We start from the raw sequence: 24,369 nt of genomic DNA, 5'->3' as shown, positions 1-24,369 counted from the left end.
ACTAACCTTCTTGGTGGAAACTGAACTTTTATGTATTTTTTATTTCAATAGCTTTAGGGGTACAAGTGGTTTTTGGTTACATGGATGAATTGTATAGTGGTGAAGTTTGAGATTTTGGTGTACCCCTCACTGAGTAATGTATATTATATCCAATATGGAGTTTGGATACCCCTCCTAGCATATCTCTTCTGAATGTCCAGTGTTCATTATACCACTCTGTATGCCTTTGTGTACCCACAGCTTAGCTCTCATTTGGAAGTGAGAACATACGGTATTTGACTTTCCATTCCTGAATTACTTCACTTAGAATAATGCCCTCCAGCTAGATCCAAGCTGCTGCCAGAGACATTATTTTGTTATATTTTATGGCTGAGTAGTATTCCATTGTGTATGTACACCACATTTTCTTATTTCAACTCATAGGCTGATGGGCACTTAGGTTGATTCTGTATCTTTATAATTGTGAATTGGGCTGTGATAAACTACATGTGCAGGTATCTTTTTGATACAATGCAGTTGATACAAAGCATTTCCCCTGCTTGCACCCACTCTGTCCTGCAGCCCTGTGAAGAAGGTGCCTGCTTCTCCTTTGCCTTCCACCATGATTCTGAGTTTCCTGAGGCCTCCCTCAGCAATGTGGAACTGTGAGCCAATTAAACCTCCTTCCTTTATAAATTACCCAGACTTAGGGAAGTTCTTTATAGCAGTGTGAGAATAGACTAATACACTTCTCATCCCTTTAAAAAAATACTCTGGAGTTAGTTTTTATATGCAAGGTTTCCTGGATCTATTCTCTAAATATCATATTTTTATCTGTCCATGGTTTTCACTTGAGGTTTTGATTTTGAATTTGATTATAAATATCATATTTTTATCTGTCCATAGTTTTCACTTGAGAATTTTTTTTTGAATTTGATTCTTGTCACTTTCTTTCAATTCATTCTCTAAAGATAAATATCTTTAAGTTAATGGTTTTTAACTCTTAAAAGTTTTTTTTTTTTTTTTTTTTTTTTTTTTTCCTAGTGCTGTATTTGAATCTCCTTAAATTTTCTTAGGTAATTCAGGTATTCCCTTTAGTTGAGGTATTCTGTCTGCTGTAGAACACAGAGCGTGGGTCTCATTTTTCTGCCTTATCTTCCTCTTTCTAGCAGCTTTGCTCCTTTGTATGGGCTGTATCCCTTGGTTACCTCACTGGAGCTCAAGACTGGTTATTGAATAGTCCTCTGTGGCTTCAGTCCTGCAGGTGGTAGAAGGCAAATGGGTCTCTCTTCAGTGGGCCTGCACTGGCAGATAGGCTGTCAGTTCCCTGTCAGTCAGCTTTCTGGTCTCCTTGTACTTTCCTGGGCGTCAAGAGCAGGAAAAATTGTGGGTTGTGGCCCCCTCCATCTCTGACTTTCAAATTATTTTTGGGATTCCCTGGTTTTCAGCCCTTGTCCCTGGTTACTCTGCTGTTTTCTACTTTATTACCAAGTCCACTGGAGAGAACACCTCGCACCAGTTGTCTGTCAGAACCTAAGGCTTCATTTGCACCTATCTGCCCACAGATGCTAGTAGTAGTTGTTTTGCTCAAGAGAAGAAAGTAACTTAGGTTTGAGGGTGAAGGGGAAAGGTGCTGCCTTCAGGTCACCATATACCCACAATTATTATTTTTTTCACATCTCTGCATTTCCATTTTGTGTTATTTCATAAGTGATGCATTTCGTAAAGAAGAATTCTGTTTTATTATAGGCACCACTACATTTCTTTCCCCTGAGCTCTGCTATATCAACTGGAGTAAGAGAGACAACTGCAGTAATTAAACTTGGAGTTTTTGTTCTCCCTCTAACAGAAAGTTGGCAAATGGAACAAGATGTTTGTGGCCATTAGTTCAGTGGCTCAAAATGTCAGGGCAGAAGTCTTTGCAATTCTCTTGGACTCAAGATGGCTGCTTCAGCCTCAGCTATCATGCTGATATTCCAGGTGGGGAGAAACAGGATTGGGTATACTTTCCAGTTGACTCAGCTTCATTTAAGAACTTGTGTGATAGTTCCATACAATGATTTCTGCTCGCAGGTTGTTTGCTCCACTCTCTTCAAGATAAATGTAGTATTTTTACCTGGATACATTAGTACCCTGAACAAGATCAGTGTTCTAGTACTAAGGGGAATGGATATAGGGAGGCAACTAGTCTGCCTCAGACTTCCTACAGTTTGGAAGGAAGATTGGTTATTTTTCACATTGAACTTTTAAAAAGCACATTAATATACTATTGAAGGTCTAATTGTATTGCAAGCGCACATACATGCACAGTAGTTCAACATTGAAACATAATTATGTTCTAAGTGGGGACTCCAGTCTCCTTCTGTGAAAAACATCATTATTTCAAATATAAATGACTCAATTGCAGATTGATTCACTTTAATGTATTTATGTCATCTGTATGTATATTTTTTATTTCCAAACTATTTCAAAGTAAATTACAGACATTGTGACAATTCACCACTCAATATTTTAGCATAAGGACATTCTCCTAAATAGCCATGATGCCGTTTCAGCAAATCTAACAAAAATAACAGTAATTTCCTAATGTCTTCTAATGCTAGCCCATATTTAAATTACTCCAATTGCCTACAAAATGTTTTTATAGATATTTTTGAACAAGGATCTGATCAAAGACTACATATTACATTTAGTTATGTCTATTAACTATCTCTTTAATTCCTCCCCCCCACTTTTTAACAACAGTGACTCTCTGAAGAGATCATGCCCGTTGTAGAGTATCTCACATCTGGATTTACCTGATTACATTCCCAGGGCTTTATTTAACTTGTTTCTCTATCTCCTATAATTCCTGCAGTCTGGAAGTTAGATATAAATATTTCTGGCAAAAATACATTATGGAGTGATGCTGGTTTATTTGTGCTGCATAATAGTAGGGGGCATATAATGTGTCTGGCTTCCCACTGTTACTGATGCCAACATTGGGTTAAGGTAATTTTTCTATTGTAAATGTACTGTTTCCCCTTTGTTCTTAGCAAGTAATCAGTGAGCTGTTACTACTATATGGATATTTGTTTTCACCATCAACCTTTTGCCTAATGGTTTTAGTATCCGTGGAGAATTCTTGACAAATCAGTAATATTATTAGGGATTTCAAAATGGTGATTTGCTAACTCAGATATTCCCCTTTTATTTATAAGTTAGCATTCTCTTGTAAAGAAGAGCTTTTCATCATCAATTTCGGCTGTCTGGTTATCCTGAACTATGGTTACTATTGAAAAGGCAGGACCAAATGCTTAATTCCTTTTCTTTACTAATTTTAATAATAACTTATCCTCTAATGATAGCAAATGAGATTTTTAAAAAATTTCCTTTTTTCTCTCACTGATGGTATGGACTTACAAATTTGTTAATGTGTTTCGATCAGTTATCCTTTTGTCCCCTTTGAGTCTCGAATTGTTCTAAATTTGGTCTGTGGAAGCTCTTTCTATTGGGATTTAAAAACTGGAAGGAATCTTGGAATCAACTAATCTAAATCCCTAAATCCCTAAGTTTTGTAGATAAGGAAACTGAGGCTTAGAAGATAGTGCTTTCCCCCACAATTCTGAGAGAGAGATCTTCAGTGAATCATGTTTTTAACTTACTAATAGCATTCAGCAAAATGAGAGAAAATGGCTCACATTTTTGCAATCATACAGTTTTTATTAAAAGTTACTGTCTAGTCCAGTGAATAGCAGATTGAATGAATTAATTATCTGCTTTATTCAGAAACAGTTTGAATAAAAACAAAGATGCTCCATTATGGACTGGACATTGGATCAGTCTGAGAAGTAAGTTTGACTCAGACAGTTTGGTGTGTACAGGCTGAATTTATCTTGAAGTCACATTTTATTTGACCTGCACAGTGTTGAATTCTTGGAATTCATTGCCAATGTAAAAAATTCAGTGATTTCACACACAAATTTGAGTTAGTAACTTCTCTAAAAATAATGTATATATCCGGCAACATTGGGTCCACATGGTGATATAGCAACATTCAACTGGAGTGGAAAAAGTTTTTGGGTGGCATGCCCTTTCCACCTTACCTCCTGGCTACTCTCTAACGTATCATTTACATGTTTATTGTTGGGTATCTGGTGTTGTGTTGCCTTACTGCCTAACTTGTAAGTGTTTGAGGTGGTGACTCTTGAGATAGAAGCTAAGAAGCCTAGGAAAGTTCTTGCAAAGAAATCACAGATCAAAGGTAATACCACTAATGCAGGGACAAATGGACAGCAAGAAAATGGAAGAGCAGAGAGTTTTCCTATCTGCTAGTGTGAAATTTTCAGCAGATTTATTACAAAAAGTAAAACCAATGATATCGGGAAATCAGCCAGAAATTTTTGAAGTTTTCAAGAAGAGTGTTTGAAACACTGAATTTTCAAAGATGTTCTTTGAAACCAATGAGAACAAAGATACAACATATCAAAATCTTTGGGACACATTTAAAGGAATGTGTAGAGGGAAATTTATAGCACTAAATGCCCACAAGAGAAAGCTGGAAGGATCTAAAATTGACACTCTAACATCACAATTAAAAGAACTAGAGAAGCAAGAACAAACACATTCAAAAGCTAGCAGAAGGCAAAAAATAACTAAGATCAGAGCAGAACTGAAGGAGATAGAGACACAAAAAACCCTCCAAAAAATCAATGAATCCAGGAGCTGGTTTTTTGAAAAGATCAACAAAATTGATAGAGTGCTAGCAAGACTAATAAAGAAGAAAAGAGAGAAGAATCAAATAGACACAATAAAAAATGATAAAGGGGATATCACCACCGACCCCACAGCAATACAAACTACCATCAGAGAATACTATAAACACCTCTACGCAAATAAACTAGAAAACCTAGGAGAAATGGATAATTTCCTTGGACACTTACACTGTCCCAAGACTAAACCAGGAAGAAGTTGAATCCCTGAATAGACCAATAGCAGGCTCTGAAATTGAGGCAATAATTAATAGCCTATCAACCAAAAAAAGTCCAGGACCAGACGGATTCACAGCCAAATTCTACCAGAGGTATAAAGAGAGCTGGTACCATTCCTTCTGAAACTATTCCAATCAATAGAAAAAGAGGGAATCCTCCCTAACTCATTTTATGAGGCCAACATCATCCTGATACCAAAGCCTGGCAGAGACACAACAAAAAAAGAGAATTTTAGACCAATATCCCTGATGAACATCGATGCAAAAATCCTCAATAAAATACTGGCAAACTGAATCCAGCAGCACATCAAAAAGCTTATTCACCATGATCAAGTGGGCTTCATCCCTGGTATGCAAGGCTGGTTCAACATACGCAAATCAATAAACATAATCCAGCATATAAACGGAACCAAAGACAAAATCCACATGATTATCTCAATAGATGCAGAAAAGGCCTTTGACAAAATTCAACAACCCTTCATGCTAAAAACTCTCAATAAATTCTGTATTGATGGAATGTATCTCAAAATAATAAGAGCTATTTATGACAAACCCATAGCCAATATCATACTGAATGGGCAAAAACTGGAAGCATTCCCTTTGAAAACTGGCACAAGACAAGGATGCCGTCTCTCACCACTCCTATTCAACATAGTGTTGGAAGTTCTGGCTAGGGCAATCAGGCAAGAGAAAGAAATGAAGGGTATTCAGTTAGGAAAAGAAGAAGTCAAATTGTCCCTGTTTGCAGATGACATGATTGCATATTTAGAAAATCCCATCATCTCAGTCCAAAATCTCCTTAAGCTGATAAGCAACTTCAATAAAGTCTCAGGATACAAAATCAATGTGCAAAAATCACAAGCATTCTTATACACCAGTAACCGACAAACAGAGAGCCAAATCATGAATGAATGTGTCACAATAGCTTCAAAGAGAATAGAATACCTAGGAATCCAACTTACAAGGGATGTAAAGGACCTCTTCAAGGAGAACTACAAACCACTGTTCAGTGAAATAAAAGAGGACATAAACAAATGGAAGAACATACCATGCTCATGGATAGGAAGAATCAATATTGTGAAAATGGCCATACTACCCAAGGTAATTTATAGAGTCAATGCCATCCCCATCAAGCTACCAGTGAATTTCTTCACAGAATTGGAAAAAACTGCTTTAAAGTTCATATGGAACCAAAAAAGAGCTCGCATTGCCAAGACAATCCTAAGTCAAAAGAACAAAGCTGGAGGCATCATGCTACCTGACTTCAAACTATACTACAAGGCTACAGTAACCAAAACAGCATGGTACTGGTACCAAAACAGAGATATAGACCAATGGAACAGAACAGAGTCCTCAGAAATAACACCACACATCTACAGCCATCTGATCTTTGACAAACCTGACAAAAACAAGAAATGGGGAAAGGATTCCCTATTTAATAAATGGTGCTGGGAAAATTGGCTAGCCCTAAGTAGAAAGCTGAAACTGAATCCTTTCCTTACTTCTTATACGAAAATTAATTCAAGATGGATTAGAGACTTAAATGTTAGACTTAAAACCATAAAAACCCTAGAAGAAAACCTAGGTAATACCATTCAGGACATAGGCACGGGCAAGGACTTCATGTCTAAAACACCAAAAGCAACAGCAACAAAAGCCAAAATTGACAAATGGGATCTAATTAAATGAAAGAGCTTCTGCACAGCAAAAGAACCTACTATCAGAGTGAACAGGCAACCTACAGAATGGGAGAAAATTTTTGCACATCTACTCATCTGACAAAGGGCTAATATCTAGAACCTACGAAGAACTCAAACAAATTTACAAAAAAAACACAACCTCATCAAAAAGTGGGCAAAGGATATGAACAGACATTTCTCAAAAGACATTCATATAGCCAACAGACACATGAACAAATGCTCATTATCACTGGCCATCAGAGAAATGCAAATGAAAACTACAATGAAATACCATCTCACACCAGTTAGAATGGCAATCATTAAAAAGTCAGGAAACAACAGGTGCCGGAGAGGATGTAGAGAAATAAGAACACTTTTACACTGTTGGCGGGATTGTAAACTAGTTCAACCACTGTGGAAAACAGTATGACAATTCCTCAAGGATCCAGAACTGGAAATACTATATGACCCAGCCATCCCATTACTGGGGATATACCCAAAGGATTATAAATCATGTTGCTATAAAGATACATGCACGCGTATGTTTATTGTGGCACTATTCACAATAGCAAAGACTTGGAATCAACCCAAATGTTCATCAGTGACAGATTGGATCAAGCTTTAAGTCCTTTAATAATCTTCCTAGGCCTGCATCCAAGCAGGCTTCCCCCCAACCCCCCAACCCCCCGATCCCATTGCATTTATTTCAGTTTCTATTCTTTCCTCTTTAGTCCTCTGAACACTACTGAATTGATAGATTCACGTTTTTCTCCCCTCCAAATTTGTACTGCAAAGAGGAATTGATTGGTTTGGATAGATCAGTTACTTTGGAAAGTGTGTACTTAGATTATTATTACTTTCTGTAATAGTTGATAAAGGCTAAATACATGACAGAGTGGACTGAAAATTGAACCACATTCATTCATATTTAACCCTCACATTTATTACAAAAAACACACCTTATTTTTTGGTCTGTTTTCTAGATTGGCTTTAACATAAGCTCACAGTTTCTTCAATTCAGTACTCAATGTATTGAGTGTGTACATTGGGCAATTGCATGGCCCAGGTCATTGCTAAATTGTAGTCAATGGAAAGCTGAGGAGGTGGCATCAGGCAGCCTCAGCAGTGGGTCATGCAGCTGTTTGTCAGGGTTTTGAGTGTTGGCTTGGTGAAGTGGATGGTGCCTGAGCACTCCACTCAGAATAAACCATTGGTTCCTGATACTATGTCTAATCATTGCCACCTGATTGATCTTAATCAAGCAAACTATTTCAACTCCGAGGCTCAGTTTTCTTAGTTGTTAAACGGGGAAGCTCCCACATAGGATTATTTGGAGTGTGGCACATGGTAAGTGTTAACTTTTCTCCCCTGTTCTTGTGGAGCTTTTCCTACCTGCCATCAAATCCTGGTTAGGTCCCGTCTGGAGGAGAGAAGTGATTACTTTGTAAAGAAAGCCTCTTTGGGGCTGTGGTGTTTGAGTGTGATGTTGAATACCCATTTCAGCATGAGGGGACTAGTGAGGCATGAGAGGATTGCAGAGCAGGCTTCTAGCTTCTCTAAAATTGGCTATCTAACCTTTCTGTTAATATCTCTAATGTTATGAATAGTCAGCAGTCTCTCTGTTTCTTTGCTATGCCTGTATTCAAATTACTTGCAATTATAGTCTTGATTTGAGGAATCTCTGTGGGTATTTTCTGCCCCTAAGTTAACATTAAAGAAATGGTCTTCCTGGCTCTGCCAGTATTTATGGCTTCTCAGGACCTCTTTCTTCATCTGTAAAAGGAGGGGGCTGGGTTAACTATTAATATTTGTAATTCCTTTAAGTGTTAAAATTTTACTACTCTCAGGAGTTGGGTGTTCTGTTGTTCATTAAGTAATTTATATCTTTGAAACATTGCCTTGGTGGTTATCTTTTCTCCTTACAATGTTCATCAAAAGAGATTTTGTTGGTTTTTTTCTTTCATCACCTCCATGTGAAGGGTAGGATTCTGCTGAAAAATAGTCATAGGCAGGTTTAGAAGCACGAGTGGCTCTGTGTCTCCTCTGCACACATTTCAACAAAACATCTGGTTGGACAAATTCAACTCATTCCCAATGTCTCTGCAGTCCCTGCTTTGGTCACTTTAAAGAGAAAAGAGTGTTACTTGCTCATTGAACATGTCTTTAACAGTCCCTTTAGGGTAGATTGAAGGACAGCCCATTTCCAGATTCTGATTTTAACAGAGACCAGAATTCTGTATCTCAAACTAATAACACTGGTGTTTCTCCTGCAGATGGGCTTCAAAGCACACGCTTCGAGAAAGCCTGGTTTAAAGTGTGCCCATTTGCCTGTTTGAAAGATTGGCAGGCAAATTTAAAGTTTATTTATGAACACTCTTCCTCTGAGAATGGCAAGCCCACTTCTTTCTTGTCCAGAATATGGATGAATTTATGATGTTTATGGAAACCAGGTGATTTTCTGCCTGGTGGGCTTGTCTCTCAAGTCAGACAAAACTCAGTGCTTTTTTCAGCATCGCTTGCCAGAGGCTATGAAGAGGATTGAAACATATGAAATACAATGTCCAATACCTCCTCAGAATTTGAAAGTAAATGATGTAACCCTTTTATGTTGGCTCCTATGTTGTGGATTTAGCGTTTTAGGCTAAAAACAGATTAAGTTGGATTGTAAATAAACATTTTGTGTTGGGTAAATTAGTTAATATTTTAAAAGTGTCTCTTCTTTGGGCATGAAGATTTGCAGAAAAACATTCCAGAAGAAAAAAATAGTTTATTTTAGTATGTTGATTTATTGTACTAATCCTTGTTCAATATAATCATTGCTACTCAGGGTGAAAAGTTTGGACCCTTTGCTGGAGAGAAGAGAATGCCTGAAGACTTGGATGAAAATATGGATTACAGGTTAATGTGGGAGGTGAGGATATGACTGTTATTTTAATGTTAAAAATATATTTCTTTTGTACCATTTAATGCATTTTTAAGGCTACGTTAATTGATATTGATTCCAGTTAAGTATTTAAGTTTTGAAATGTTTTAGTTTTTTTTTTTTTTTTTTTGAGATGGAGATTTGCTCTTGTTGCCTAGGCTGGAGTGCAATGGTGCGATCTTGGCTCACTGCAACCTCCGCCCCTGAGGTTCAAGTGATTCTCCTGCCTCAGTCTCCTGAGTAGCTGGGATTACAGGCACATGCAAACACGTCTGGCTAATTTTGTATTTTTAGTTGAGACAGGGTTTTGCCACATTGGCCAGGCTGGTCTTGAACTTCTGACCTCAGGTGATCTACCTGCCTTGGCCTCCCAAAGTGCTATGATTACAGGCGTGAGCCACTGTGCCCAGCTGAAATGTTTTAGTTTTTAAAGAAAGTTTAGCTTTTCTTCTTTTCTTTTTTTTTTTTTAAGAGAAAGTGGACTGTTGAAATATCTTTCTAGACATTTGTTTTAGAGATCTGAAGTTCCTCATCGAAAAATAAGTGTGATGTTTGAATTTCAAAATAAGCGTACCCTGAATTTAGAACTTGACTTCTGTAAATAAGATTATACTTAATTTTTTTTTATTTAGTAGTTGAAGTTCTAATTGTATAGAAACAAATCTCAGTTTCATGTTGTAATAAAGGCCCGCCTTAAAATGTACCTTACCTTTAAAAATACATAGTTAAGGAGCTGTAACACTAGAGACAGTCTTTTGCAATCTAAAGTTTTGCTTAGGCAGAGATCTGTATATACCAGTATATATCTGCATGTTATGAGAATTTTCATCTTAGTTTATGCCAATTATATTCGTTGCTATTCTTTTCTAGGTATTAGAAAAAGGACCCAAGGTATCAAAATAGGAAAGCAGCGGTGTAGACTGTTGAAATAAAAATTTGGAAAATGCAGCCCTAGGAATTATATATTCATGTATTACTTAATGACAGGGATTCATTATAAGAAATGCATCATCAAGTGAACATCGTAGAACATATTTGTACAAGCCTAGATGGTATAGCCTACTGTATTCCTAAGCTATATGGTATAGCCTATTGCTCCTGGACTATAAGCCTATACAGCATGTTACTGTACTGAATAATGGAGGCAGTTGGAAGACAGTGGCAAGCATTTATGGATCCAACATACCTAAGCAAGCCAGGCACAGTGGCTTGTGCCTAATTCCAGCTACTCAGGAGGCTAAGGCAGGAGGATTGCTTGAGGCCAGGGGTTGGAGCCCAGCCTGAGTGACATAGCAACCGAATCTCTAAAAAAAATATAAAAAATTATCTGGGCCTTTTGGTACATGCCTATAGTCCCAGCTACTCAGGAGGTTGAGGTGGGAGGATTGCCTGAGCCCAGGAGTTCAAGGCTGCAATGAACTATGATCATGTCATTGCACTCCAGTCTAGGCAACAGAAGGAGACCCCTTCTCTAACAAATGAAATTGAAAAAGATCTAAATACAGAAAAAGTACAATAAAAATAATGTATTATAATCATATGAGACCACCATTGTATATACAGTCCGCTGTTGACCGAAACATTGCATTGTGGCACAAGGCTATTTGATAGTTTCTATGAGGAGGGTAAGACCTGAGATACATGTAGGAGGTAGAGATTACACAGTAAGAAAAGGTTGGAAAACTAGAGTAAGGAACTACACATAGAGAGTCTCTCTGTGCTTGTATCAGTAAGGGTCTTCAGAGAAATAGAACCAAGGAGATTGTGTATATGTTTGTTTATTATAAGGTGTTATCTTACGTTATTGTGGTGGTAGCAAGTCTGAAATCTGTAGGGCAGGTCCTCAGGCTGGAACTTCAGGCAGAAAGATGATGCTGCGGTCTTGAGGCAGAATTTCTTCTCCAGGATACCTTCATTTTTGCTCTTAAGGGGTGTGACTAAATGGATGAGGGCCACACACATTATGGAGCGTGATCTCCTTTACTTACAGTAAACTGATTGTAGGTGTTAACTATATCTACAAAATACCTTTACTCCTATATCAGCGTTTGATTAAATCAGAATACCTTTACTCCTATATCAGTGTTTGATTGTTAGATGTTAACCACATCTACAAAATACCTTTACTCCTATATCAGCGTTTGATTAAATAATTGGGTACTATAGCCTATCCAAGTTGACACATAAAACTATCAGTGTGTTATCTGTAAGCAAAATGCATTTTTAAGCATCACCCGTATTGTTGAAACTGCTGGGGGTGGGGAGTGGAGGTGACTGAGAAAGGATTCTAAAAGGTTTCTTCAGTGCAAGTGATAGAAAATGGAAATTAATAATATAGTCCTCACTATAATTTAAGTGGGAAATGTTATTGATATTGCCTGAATTTAGCCTGCTGTTTTGTTTACTGTTATGAACTTAAACATCTTAATGGCTTTCACTATTTTTCTATAAGGTCTTAATTTTCTCAGCAGTTAATTCTTTTACTATGAAGGTTTTTCAGAAACCAAACATTTATGTGACCAAAAAAACCTGACGACTTAGTAAGTCATAAAATGATAAAAATAATACATTTTTAACTGTTTTTTTTCTTTTTTAAAAATTTTATTTGTATACATTTAAGGGGTACAAATTCAATTTTTAACGTGTTATTAATGGTTTTTGATACTTGTTATCTGAAAATTTTAGTGTGATGATCACATTAATGTTTTGTGTAGCTATGAGGTATCATTAAACAGATAATTTTTATTTTAAAAGGAAGACTTGCATGTAAAACAGAATCATTTTTGTACTATTATATAGTTGATAGTTCCGCAGTACATCATCTAGTTTTGCGTTATCTATTCCTGTGTTCTTTAATGTCTTTGCATTATTATTTTGTTTTCACACTAGTTGTCTCCAGCTCTCTCACTCTGCTACCCAAGGAGCTATTGATTTTATACATTTTTATGCTCAGGTAATGGTACACTCACGTGATTGCCATTCTCTATTTCATTTTACTTCACCCTTTATGTCTTTGTTTTGAACAAGTAATATTTGTACTTGTTATACAATTCAGAAGGTAGAAAAGGGTATTGATGAAAAGTCTCTGTTCCCTTCCAGCCTGGTTTTTTCACCTGAGACCTTTTGATACATTTAATCCCTTAGTTTATATACCTTCCCCCTCCCCTTCTGGTTCTTTTTCCTTTTGGTCTCGTCTTCATTTTGGATTGTCAGCCATTGTATTAGTCTGTTCTCATGCTGCTAATAAAGACATACCCGAGACTGAGTAATTTATAAAGGAAAGAGTTGGGTTTTTTTTGTTTTGTTTTTTCTTTTTTTTGGAGAAGGAGTCTCCCTCTGTCACCCAGGCTGGAGTGCAGTGGTGTGATCTTGGCTCACTGCAACCTCCATCTCCTGGGTTCAAGAGGTTCTCCTGCCTCAGCCTCCCAAGTAGCTGGGATTGCAGGTGCATGCCACCACACTCAGCTAATTTTTGTATTTTTAGTAGAGACAGGGTTCCACCATGTTGGCCAGGCTGGTCTTGAATTCCAGACCTGAAGTGATCTGCTGGCCTCGGCCTCCCAAAGTTCTAGGATTTCAGGTGTGAGTCACCATGTCCAGCCAGGAAAGAGGTTTAATGGTCTTACAGTTCCATATGGCTGGGACGGCCTCACAATCATGGTGGAAGGCAAAGGAGAAGCAGAGGCATGTTTTACATGGTGGTAGTCAAGAGAGTTTGTGCAGGAGACTCCCGTTTATAAAACCATCACATCTCATAAGACTTATTCACTACCACGATAACAGTATTGGGCAAAAGGCCCCAATGATTTTATTATCTCCACCTGGCCCTGCCATTTACATGTGGGGATTATTTCAATTCATGGTGAGATTTGGGTGGGGACACAGAGGAAAGCCATATCAGCTGTTCCCTGCTCTGCCCAGTTGTGCAGCTGGGCAGGGGAAGGGACAGATTCTATGGTGGGTCTTCTAGAGGGAACATTTAAAGAACAACACCTTTGGAATTGCGGAGTTATTGCTTGCTGTCTTTAATCTTATCTCTTATTATGTTGAGTGAGCAAGCTGCTTCCAAACCCTGAGTTATACTATTGAAGGTCCTTTTTAATAATTATTATTATCATTTTAGCTTTGGAGGTGCTAGGATTCAGAAAGAGCAAGATACAGGAGAATAACTGGTTCTATTACTGGTCCTATGTCTGTCCCTTGTGGAACTGTTTGAGTCTTTTCAAAGGGAGATAATGAGCCTTCCCTCCTCTGGTGAGTAAATTTAAATTGGTTATGGGAGTCATTTCTGCTAGGCCCCATAGCTACGTTGCTAACCACAATGAAGCTCTCAAATGAATAATCCTTCTCAAGCCAATAGTTACGTATATTGTGGTTATGGAACATGAACCAGAACCTGGTGGTAGTGTCTGGAAAATGATGTCATGTGAGAGACCATGTGGCCTAACTCTTTCTCTGTTTATACCTGTATTCTGCTTAAGATGCCAATGGTTCTGGTGGACAAGGCCAGGAGCCCCTGGGGAGCCATTTCATATCAAAGAACTTGGAGGTACCAGTCAGGATTGAGCCTCCTGGTAGGTGTGAGCCTCTGTGAGCTTGGGACAGTATATGAAGGGACCTTAGGATCATGGGGAGCACTGATAGTGTCCGCTGCCACCTCTCCTTCTTTGTCCAAAGGTGTAGCTTAGAGCTTACTGATGCCCACTGCTTCAGAGTGCTCACTAGTACCTCAGTTACTTTCTGTATTGGCCATCAGGATTTGAGCTTGGTCTCTGAATAGACTGAGTATTTTGGGTCTTTAATCTTTCTTGATCACCTCTGATTTTTACTTTTCTTTTAAAATTAAGTGCTTAAGCAGAAGAACTCTGGATTTCTTGGGCCTCAGGCATATTACAAAGCTTGAGGATAGGAACCAGTGTTTGACTGTAAATGCTTCCGTTTGACAATTTGGTGGAATGTACCCAGTTTTCTGCATTGTATTCCATTCTTATCTTAATTAGAAGTCTTTCTGTCGACTTTTTGCCAGGTGGTTTGGAGCTTGAGATGCATTTCCTTCAATTCTCTACTAATTCAGACTCACTCTGTGACCTATGACCTATGTTCTACTTGCTAAACTCTCAATAATTCTTTGTTTTTACATATCCAAGACATCCTCTTTCTGTAATATGTTCTTAGATGTTTCAAATCACAATTCAAATATGTTTTCTCCAGGCACTGGCTCTGTGCATCCGGCATATAACTTTAAGTTTTGGCACCTGTGGAATGCAGGACAGTTTGTGCATTTTCCTTGCTACCTGTTCTGACTATTATTTAGTTGTTCTAAAGTGACTACTGGTGAATCCAGTAGATGCTGGAATCCTCCAAACAGCTCTGCTCTGTTGGCTCTGGGTCTTTCTTTCCATTTGCAAAGTTGCTTGCAATAGGTTTTGTGTGGAAACTGGCCTGATAAGTTCTCAGAAACTTGGTGTTGTCCTGTATTTCCAGTGAAGTCATTCATTCTTGAACTGTATATCTGCTCCGAGATCACAAGGTCTCTACCTCATTCTCTTTTTCTCTCACCCATGCTGAGTCTGCATTTGCCTCTTACTCTTTGAACATTTCTGTGGATGCAGTGGATGTTCAGTGGTGTGATCTGATGCAGGTGGAGTCATATGCCATGCCACAGTTCAGTATACTGGGTGGGCCCTCTGGAAAGACAGCTCTTACTGTGTGCAGAATCCTAAAGAACCAGACACAAGCTACAATTTCAAGTAAAATATCTTAATTCTGGGTGGCATTTTCATGGGAAAAAGTTAAGCCTCTTTTACTTAAATACATTATGTCATCCATAACTTATGCTAAAAAGGCATTTATCTCAACACAAGGAACATTAGGACAAAACCAAAACAAATAGAGGTGAAACTTTGCTTTTTAAAAAGGCCTGTGGCCTCGTAAGGGATCCAGATGTAACACAATTGGGATACACAGAGCACCGTGAGAGCCATGTACTTCACCTGCACCAGCCTGACTTAATGTCATTTTAAAAAGTTTTGTGCGTATTTATTTTCCTACATCTATCTCCTGGATCATTCATGAGAAAACTCTTATGTTTTACATCTGACGTTAGTGTATTACCAGGGTAATTAGTCATCACAACCTACTAGAAAATTGCATATTACAAAATCCAGAGTATCAAATTATGATGATTTTATTTATTTTTGTGGGCAGTTTCTGATTTTGTGGCCTGGGTAAATAACGTGTTTTCAAAATATAGCCATCATGGTGGGAAGAGGGTGAGGGATAAAAGACTGTGTATTGGGTACAGTCTATACCGCTTGGTTGGCAGGTACGCTAACATCTCAGAATTCACCACTGTAGAATTCATCCATGTAACCAAAAACCACTTGTACCCCCAAAGCTACTGAAATAAAAACAAAAAACTTAAACATTTAAAAAAGGATGGAGGCTTGTACATAATCTATCACTCATTTATTTAAATACATGAGGACATATGTAAAAATGCTTGATGTACCTCAAATATAAGTGAAGGGGTAACAATAGCTGTCTCTAAGGAAAAGGAATGGGTGACAAGAAATAGAGGAGAGAGGGAGACTTTTTTATTACTATATAATCTTTTTACCTTTAAATTTTTATTGTGTATGGGCATTACCTGTTGTGTTAAACTTTTTTTAAGCAATAAACCCCCCCAAACTCCACAAAATATAGCCATTAAAAGACATCATCAGAAGATTTGCAGCTGTTTTTGTATGATTGTGAATCTCTTACAGTTATAGCAAATTATTATTTCAAAATAAGTGTACATACCAGATGAGTTGGGGCTCCTTCTGTTATTGATGGGGTTTAAGACATCCATTTATCAGTTAAAATATATATGGATTGTTTTTGGAAACTTCTTTGCCAACCCTTGACTCCCCTCTTCACTTATACATGTTGATGATTCTTAGTTAATAACCTCTCTTTGTCCTTGGTTATTAATTTGAACCAATGAAGAACAGATAGGAGCCAGATGAAGATAAAATATCTACTTTATTAATAAGCATGTGTGATATTATGAAATCTATATTTGGTCCTCATCTACTTCCTTGACTTTTAACTCCTAACATCTTTGGAATCCCTAGAGTATAAGAGTGTTTTTTTGTATGCTAATGAGATGACTGGAGGCTGGAGTCCCCTCGATACCCTCCAGGATGGGACCGTTTGCCAGGGGAAACAACCAGGTGATTAGAGGGTTGGAACTTTCAGCCCCCTGGGTCCCCCTCACCTCTAGGAAGAGGAGAGTAGCTGAAGGTTGGGTTGATATATAAGTGACTAATATCAGTCATACCTAGTAATGAAGCTTCCATAAAAACCCAAAAGAACTGTGTTCTGAGGGTTTCCAGATAACTGAACACATGGAGATTTCTGGAGGATGGTGCACCTGGAGAGGGCATGGAAGCTTTGCGTCCCTTCTTTTATAGCTATGTATCTCTTCTATACCTATGCCTTTTTCTCTATCTATGCATCTCTCCCATCTGGCTGTTCACCTGTATCCTTTGGAATATCCTTTATTAATATACCTGTAAACATAAATGAAGTGTTCTCCTGAATACTTTTAGCCTCTCTAGCAAATTAATTGAACCTGCGGAGAGTGTCATGGGAACTCCAGTCTATAGCAAGTTGGTTAAAAGTTTCAGAGGCCTGTACTTGCCACTGCCTAGTGCAGGACAGTCTTATGGGACTGAGTCTTCAACCTGTGGGATGTGACATTATCTCCAGATAGATAATATCAGGATTGAATTAAATTAGAGGACACTCAGCTGGTGTGATACTGAATAATCTGAATAATCACCAAAGAATTGCTTGCTCGGTGTGTGATGGGGGAAACCCCGCCACATTTGGTAGTAGAAGTGTTCTGAGTTGATTGTGTTGTGAGAATAAAGTAGGAGATACTAAGTTTGTAGTTTTCATACCCCTACAGCATGCAATAATGTTCTAAGTACCTAGATCCAGAAAAGCTGGATTGGTGACTAGGAGCCTAGGCCAGAATGGGGACTTCATGCCTGGCTTCTTAAATCTTGAAGTGTGTACCAACTGTGGCAGAAGTTGAGTCAGCAAAGTAGATTCTGAATCTATTACCAATCAGCTGTGTGACGAATTGTGGCCTCAGACTCACTTTGCAGCATAATTGGAATGGAAGATAACAGAGAGCATAGGAGAGAGACAGGTCTCCAGCCTGTGTAGAAGGCACACCCTGAGTCAGCTGGTACGTCTGCTTACTACGGAGCAGGCGGCTGGGCACAGGAAATTCTGGACCCCGCTTTTTTTCTGAGGTATGGTAACCAAAGTAAGTATCAGACCCAATGACTATCAGGGTCTCAGTAATCAGCTGAAGAGAGGGAACCATGAAGGAAACCTAAAGTATATTTATTCCAATTTATTTCTCTCATGGAGGAGGAAATAAGGAAATATGAAAAAGGGGAATAAGGATTCTTTATGAGAACATACAGAATTATGTTCTTCTCATTTCTCATATAGAAAAAATGATGTGCTCATTTGGAATTCTTCACAAAACAAAAATAGGCATGGTGAGTGAAGCGGGATGGAAAGAGGAGGGCTCTCAGACAGTCAGACAGTCTTTAGTATGATTGCTACCCCTAGGATGCAGTAGAGCCCTTGTTCTTCTGGGGCCTATGTTTTAGTGGCAAAGATAGAATTAAAACACCCCTAATAAGTAATATAGTGAAAGGTAGTGATATATGGTATAAAGAAAATAAAATAGGGCAAAAAACTTCTGTCTGATATGAACTTGAACACATCAATATTACTGCTGATAACAACTCCAAAAGACAGGTTAAATATAAAAATAATTTGTTTAATGCCTTCAAGGGTGTTAAAGCAAGGAGTCCTAGAGCGACTAACGCTCCAGCGAGGTGATAATTTTGGAGAGATAAACTGATAATCTGCAGTTTCTTTTCTCTTGGGGAAGTGGTCAGACTTTGCTGATTCTGGGTGTAGGCAAGAGGCTGAAAATCTGAGCTCAGCCTGTGTAGAGGGTTACTCTTTGAGGACACAGAAATAGGTAGAGCTTCTGGAAATCTTGTCCTGTTAAGCAACAATATTGGAGACCCAAAGGGACTAAAAAATATTGCTGTCTCCTTCTTAAGACATTTGCAGAATTATGAAGCTGCATGGCAGAATACTATAAAGTTAAGCCACATGCTTCTGAAAAGCAAGGTGTTCTGTGGTCTCATCTTGCTGAGGAGAGGCTTTCAGTGCATGCCATATTTTGAATTGGAAGCACTGTAGGGCTGTGGGTAGGAATATAGCACACTGAAACAGACTGAGCCTTGCTGCAACTGAAGCCCCGCTGTGAATCACCTCACTCCCTGATTCGTTTAAGGTGAACAGTTTCTGCTCTGCCTGATAGAAAACAGGGTAAATCTACTCCAGAGAAATATAATACCTGGATCCTCTAAACTTTCAAATATATAATATCCAGCATTTTATAAAAAATGACTAGACATGAAGAGATAGGACCGTATCACTAGAAATGATAAAAGCTGGACAATGGAAACTGACTTAAGGATGATTCAAATATTGATTGGAGTTGGCAGATGAGGACTTTGTAATAACCATGACTATTACACTCTAGCATATGGAAGAAAAGATGAGACAAAAAGAGGAAGAGATGGAGAATTTTACTAAAAAATTGAAATGTATAAATGTCAAATTTATACATGTAGAGCAAATTCATATTTTAGAGCAGAGAACTCAGTGTGTGAATTACATAGTAGGTATGACAAAACAAAAGACAGAATGAATGAAGAGGAAAAGAAGTCAGTAGAAAATATTAAAAATGAGTTACAGAGACTAAATCGATATATGAGACAGTGAAAATAACTAATATATCTGTAATGTTAGGACCTTTTAGCTTGGCAGGAGAGGAGGTAGAAAATGGGACAGAAGCAATTTTGATGAGGTAATGGCTAAGAATTTTCCAGGACTTTTAAAAAAGGTTATCTGATGAATTGAGGAAGCTGTATGAGCCTCAAGCAGTGTCAGTAGAAAGATGGTTACACCTACAGATATCTTAGTAAAACGACTTAAAACCAAGACAATCCTAAAAGCAGCTAGAAAAAAAGGAGACAGTAAAAAAGTAACAGTAAGAGTGATAGTTGATTTTTAACAGAAAAATTAAAAGATAGTGGACAACTGAATAATATTTTTAAGGTGCAAAAAGAAAATAGCTGCCAATCTAGAATGCTTTACCCAGCAAAAATATCATTAATAAAATGACCTAGTTCTTCCCATCTCTTCCAAATGTGACCTAGTTCTTTCAGTCACTTCTATGTGACTATGTGACTGGTTCTTTGGATTTGTCAAAGAATTAGCTTTAGTTTAAGGCCAAGGCTAACAGCTTAGCTTTAAATGTAAGTGTTCATTCATTCTTCAAATGAGAGTACTCAGACTACCTCCAGATCTTACCCAGAGGTAAACTTTGCTACTTTGGATTTACTGAAAGGAGGAAAAAAAAACAAAACAAAAATAACTACGGTGGCTCAGGCCTGTAATCCCAGAACTTTGGGAGGCTGAGACGGGTGGATCACGAGGTCAGGAGATCGAGACCATCCTGGCTAACACGGTGAAACCCCGTCTCTACTAAAAATACAAAAATTAGCCGGGTGCAGTGGCGGGCGCCTGTAGTCCCAGCTACACGGGAGGCTGAGGCAGGAGAATGGCGTGAACCCGGGAGGCGGAGGTTGCGGTGAGCCGAGATCGCGCCACTGCACTCCAGCCTGGGTGACAGAGCGAGACTCCATCTCAAAAAAAAAAAAAATGTTTTTTATATATATATATATATGAAATATTTAAGCACAGGGATGTTGCACAAATTGAAATAGACAGACTTTACAAACAAGCCAGTGAGGAAATTTCCAAAGTAGAACAAAAATGTAACAAACTTCAAACTATTTAAAAGAGGTCATAATTGATCTCCTGAATTTCAAATTTAGAGGTAATGTTAATCAACTATGTGCAAGTGACTTCCCTGCTTGAGATATGAATGAAGAGATGCTGTACTATCTCTTTAGAATGAAAGTGACAGAATTTAAAGATATTAAATAATATTATAGATTTTTATTTTGCTGAGAAACCTTATTTTATTTTATTTTATTATTTTTTATTTTATTATTATTATTATACTTTTAAGTTCTAGGGTACATGTGCATAACGTGCAGGTTTGTTACATATGTATACTTGTGCCATGTTGGTGTGCTGCACCCATCAACTCGTCAGCACCCATCAACTCGTCATTTACATCAGGTATAACTCCCAGTGCAATTCCTCCCCCCTCCCCCCTCCCCATGATAGGCCCCGGTGTGTGATGTTCCCCTTCCCGAGTCCAAGTGATCTCATTGTTCAGTTCCCAGCTATGAGTGAGAACATGCGGTGTTTGGTTTTCTGTTCTTGTGATAGTTTGCTAAGAATGATGGTTTCCAGCTGCATCCATGTCCTTGCAACAAATTTCATCTCGAGTAGAGTGGCGGCCCATCTTCAGTGTTGACTAAAGTTAAATGGGAATCTGAGAAGGACTTGATTAAATGATCGTGTCAGAAGTAAAATAAAGCTGTCTGAAAGAGGAAGCATGAAAAATCTCAGGCCTTCTTCACCTGATTCACCATTGATTCTGATGCAGGTGCAGGTGAATTAAGAGAGCTCATCAAAGATGCTGTTTGGGACTAGACATGGTCGCTCATGCAAATAATTGCAGCAGTTTGAGAGGCTGAGGCGGGGGGACAGCTTGCAGCCATAATTTCTTTATTTTTTGTAGAGACAGTGTCTTACCACAAAGCAAGATTTTTATTTTGCTGAAAAACCTTATTTTAAAATAAAATTCTCACCAACAGATTTCATCTCAAGTAGAGTGGTGGCCCATCTTTAATGTTGACTGAAGTTAAATGGGACTCAGGAAAGAGATTGCAACAAAGCAAGACCCTGTCTCTACAAAAATTAAAGAAATTAGCCGGGCATGGTGGTACATGCCTGTTGTCCTAGCTACTCATGAGGTTGACGTGAGAGGATTGTTTGAGTCAAGGAGGTTGAGGTGTCAGTGAGCTATGATGGTGCCAGCCTGGGCTACAGAATGAGACCCTGTCTCAAAATGAAACAAAACAAAAACCTGCTATTAAAGCACAGCTTGGCTTCTTATATGATAGATAAAGAAGGGGAAGGAGAAGAAGCTGATGTTCATGATGATGATGAAGAAGACTTGGAACATATTTTGATGAAGAAGATGAAGGCAGAGGGGAAGAAGATGAAGATGGTGATGATGTGGAAGAGGGAGGAAGGTTGAAGAAGAAGATGACTAATGGAATACTGATAGATTCTGACCCTCTTTTTACTTTTAGAAATTTTGCATTCTTTGGGAGCCAGTTGCCATCTCCTATTTTTCCCCCTTTTGTGCTCAGTTGCCTTGTTCTAATAAGGTCTCTTTCTCTCTCTCTCCCTGATCTGGTTCTTCACTTACTTTGTGGGAGACTCTTGAGCAAAATACAGTGGAAAAAACATCTCTTCCCATTTCTGTTCCAAGTTTCTTGTCTTAAAAAAATGTGAATTTAGTGATGTGGACCTAACACAGCAACATGCACTGTGGGAAAGAAGAAAATTTTCTCCCTTTGCTTTGCTGGAAGCTGTAGGGTGCTTATCCCCTTTGCATTAGTGCACAAAATTCTTGATTTTACTTTCTCTAAAGGATTCAGAGATTACACTATGTCTTTTTGTGATTATGGACATTTAACATTATCATGTACATGCACTTTCTCTTGTTAAATAAAAAAGAAAAATCTTATAAAATGGAATTAAGTCAGGAAAGGATGGATTTCCAATGTGTTGGTATTTAGTGTTACAAGAAGAGGAGAGAAAGACTGGAGCAGAAGCAGAAATGATAATGGCTTTAAGTGGGTATTTTGATGACATGGCTTCTCCTTGTGCATGGGTAATTGAAGTTGAACTTATATTTTTAAAACAGAATTCTAGTGATGACTTGAGCTCTACTGATTGCAAAATCATCCAGAATATGTAAGATCCTTGGAATTGACATTCTTTGTTTTAATTTTGTCCCTTTTCATTTGTAAATTCTACTTTTCTTTCCTGAGAAAGGAGAGTCTCAGTTTTAAACCCTAAAAATACATATATGTTTCTTTTGTTTTTACAATAAAACTAAATGTATACACAAAAGATTTGATGCTGTTTTCCTCAGAACAGATAAACTTGAGATCTTCCAAATTTCATTTATAAGTAATGTTGTCAAAATTTAAAGGCAAATAAAGATGTTTTCAAACAAGCAAAAACTGAGACTTTATCACCAGCTAACTTGCACCAGAATAAATATTAAACTAAAAGGAGCTCTTCACAGAGAAGGAAAAGGAGTCCTGATGGAAACATGGAAATGCAGAAAGGAGTGAAGAGCAATAAAGGGTAACCATATTGGTGAATAAACATAAACATTGTTGGTATTGAACAATAATAATGTTGGTTTAAAAATATATGCAATTTATATAATAAGAACAGTTTGAATGGCTGGAGGGAAGTAACTGTAATTAAAGCATTCCAAATTTCTAGTAAGTAAATTTATCTAACTAGATTATCTAACTAAAATGATACTAAAATGTGGTTTTAACTAAAAAGTTAATACAAGGGAAAAAATAGGATGATAAAATCATTTTATTAATCCAAAAAGAAGACAAGGAATGAGGAGAAAGAGACAACTGTGTCATATAGAAAATAGTAAGATGGTAAGTATAAACCCAATTAGATCAATAGTTGTGCTAAATTTAAATGGACTAAGCAATTTAAAGACTTATACTGTTAATGAATTGGACCAACGAACAAACCTGATGCCTCTTTAGAGACAATTTTAAAATTTAAAGGCTCAGAAAGCCTGAAAATAAAAGAATGAAACAAATATATTATGCAAATACGAATGAAATTAGGTTTAACCTTACTAATATTTGATAAAATGCACTTTAAGGAAGAAACATTACTAGAAATAAAGAGGGTCAATACATTCGAAGATAGATATGTTCCAAATGTTAACGCAAAAACTAAAATAATTAGCAGTAGAAATAGGCGAATGAATAATCTTAATGGGAGACTTTAGCACAACTTTCTCAATTGCTGATAGAATAAGCAGGAAAAAATAACCTGGAAAGGACATATAGACAATTCAATCAATACAATTAATACTAAATACCTAATTGACAGGTATAGAATACTGTGTCCAGTGACAGTTGGTCACGTAACGCACATGGAACACTTACCAAATTAACTATATGCTGAGTCATAGAGTGCAAGTCAACCAATTTCAAAAGATGCAGTCTTGGGTGAGGGGCCAAAATGGTGGACTAGAGACAGCACATGTGCACCGTTGACAGAAAGGAAGCAAAAGGGCTAGTGAATCCTGACCCTGCAGGCTAGTCATCTGAGAAGTCACGTGGGCATCTATCAAGGCAGCAGGGAGACAGAGCAGAGAGGAATAAAGCTGGACACCAGTCTGTCGAGGTTCAGTGCAGGAGAACCTCTCAGACATGGGAAAGGGTGAGTGAATGAGAGCCTCCTGAGGTATTCATACTTCCCATAGGGACCTCTGCAAGACTGGGAACGGGAGAATCCCCCTGGACCCCCAGCACCCTGCCATTGTGCTGCTGGACTGAGGCAGAGAGCCGTCAGAATGTTTTTCAGGGGCAACTCTTTTGAGTCCAAGGGGACTTAATAAGCCTTGGGTCCTGGAGCAGACCACCACTGGCACTGTAGCCCTAACAGAGGCTTCAGTCATGGGACCT

At 38.0% G+C, this 24,369-nt stretch overlaps 1 protein-coding gene across 12 annotated transcripts in view; it reads left to right on the top strand.

The window, feature by feature from the left end:
• PRDM5 (PR/SET domain 5) overlaps positions 1-24,369 on the top strand; it is a 221,202-nt gene that overhangs the window by 7,728 nt on the left and 189,105 nt on the right. For 8 of the 12 annotated variants that reach the window (XR_012435351.1, XR_001490964.3, XR_012435352.1 and 5 more), the window contains exon 2: positions 9,455-9,538. The exons of the other annotated variants lie outside the window; for them this stretch is intronic. Coding sequence is in view for 5 of the 8 variants with exons in the window: in XM_015450784.4 (XP_015306270.1) it covers positions 9,455-9,538 (84 nt within the window). In the remaining 3 variants the exon portion in view is untranslated. The remainder of the gene's footprint in view (positions 1-9,454; positions 9,539-24,369) is intronic. 12 annotated transcript variants of the gene reach the window in all.

This window comes from Macaca fascicularis, chromosome 5 (assembly GCF_037993035.2).
Source record: "Macaca fascicularis isolate 582-1 chromosome 5, T2T-MFA8v1.1".
NCBI classification, from domain to species: Eukaryota; Metazoa; Chordata; class Mammalia; order Primates; family Cercopithecidae; genus Macaca; species Macaca fascicularis.
The sequence above is the reverse complement of the archived record's forward strand: the minus strand, read 5'-3'. Positions and strand labels throughout refer to the sequence as shown.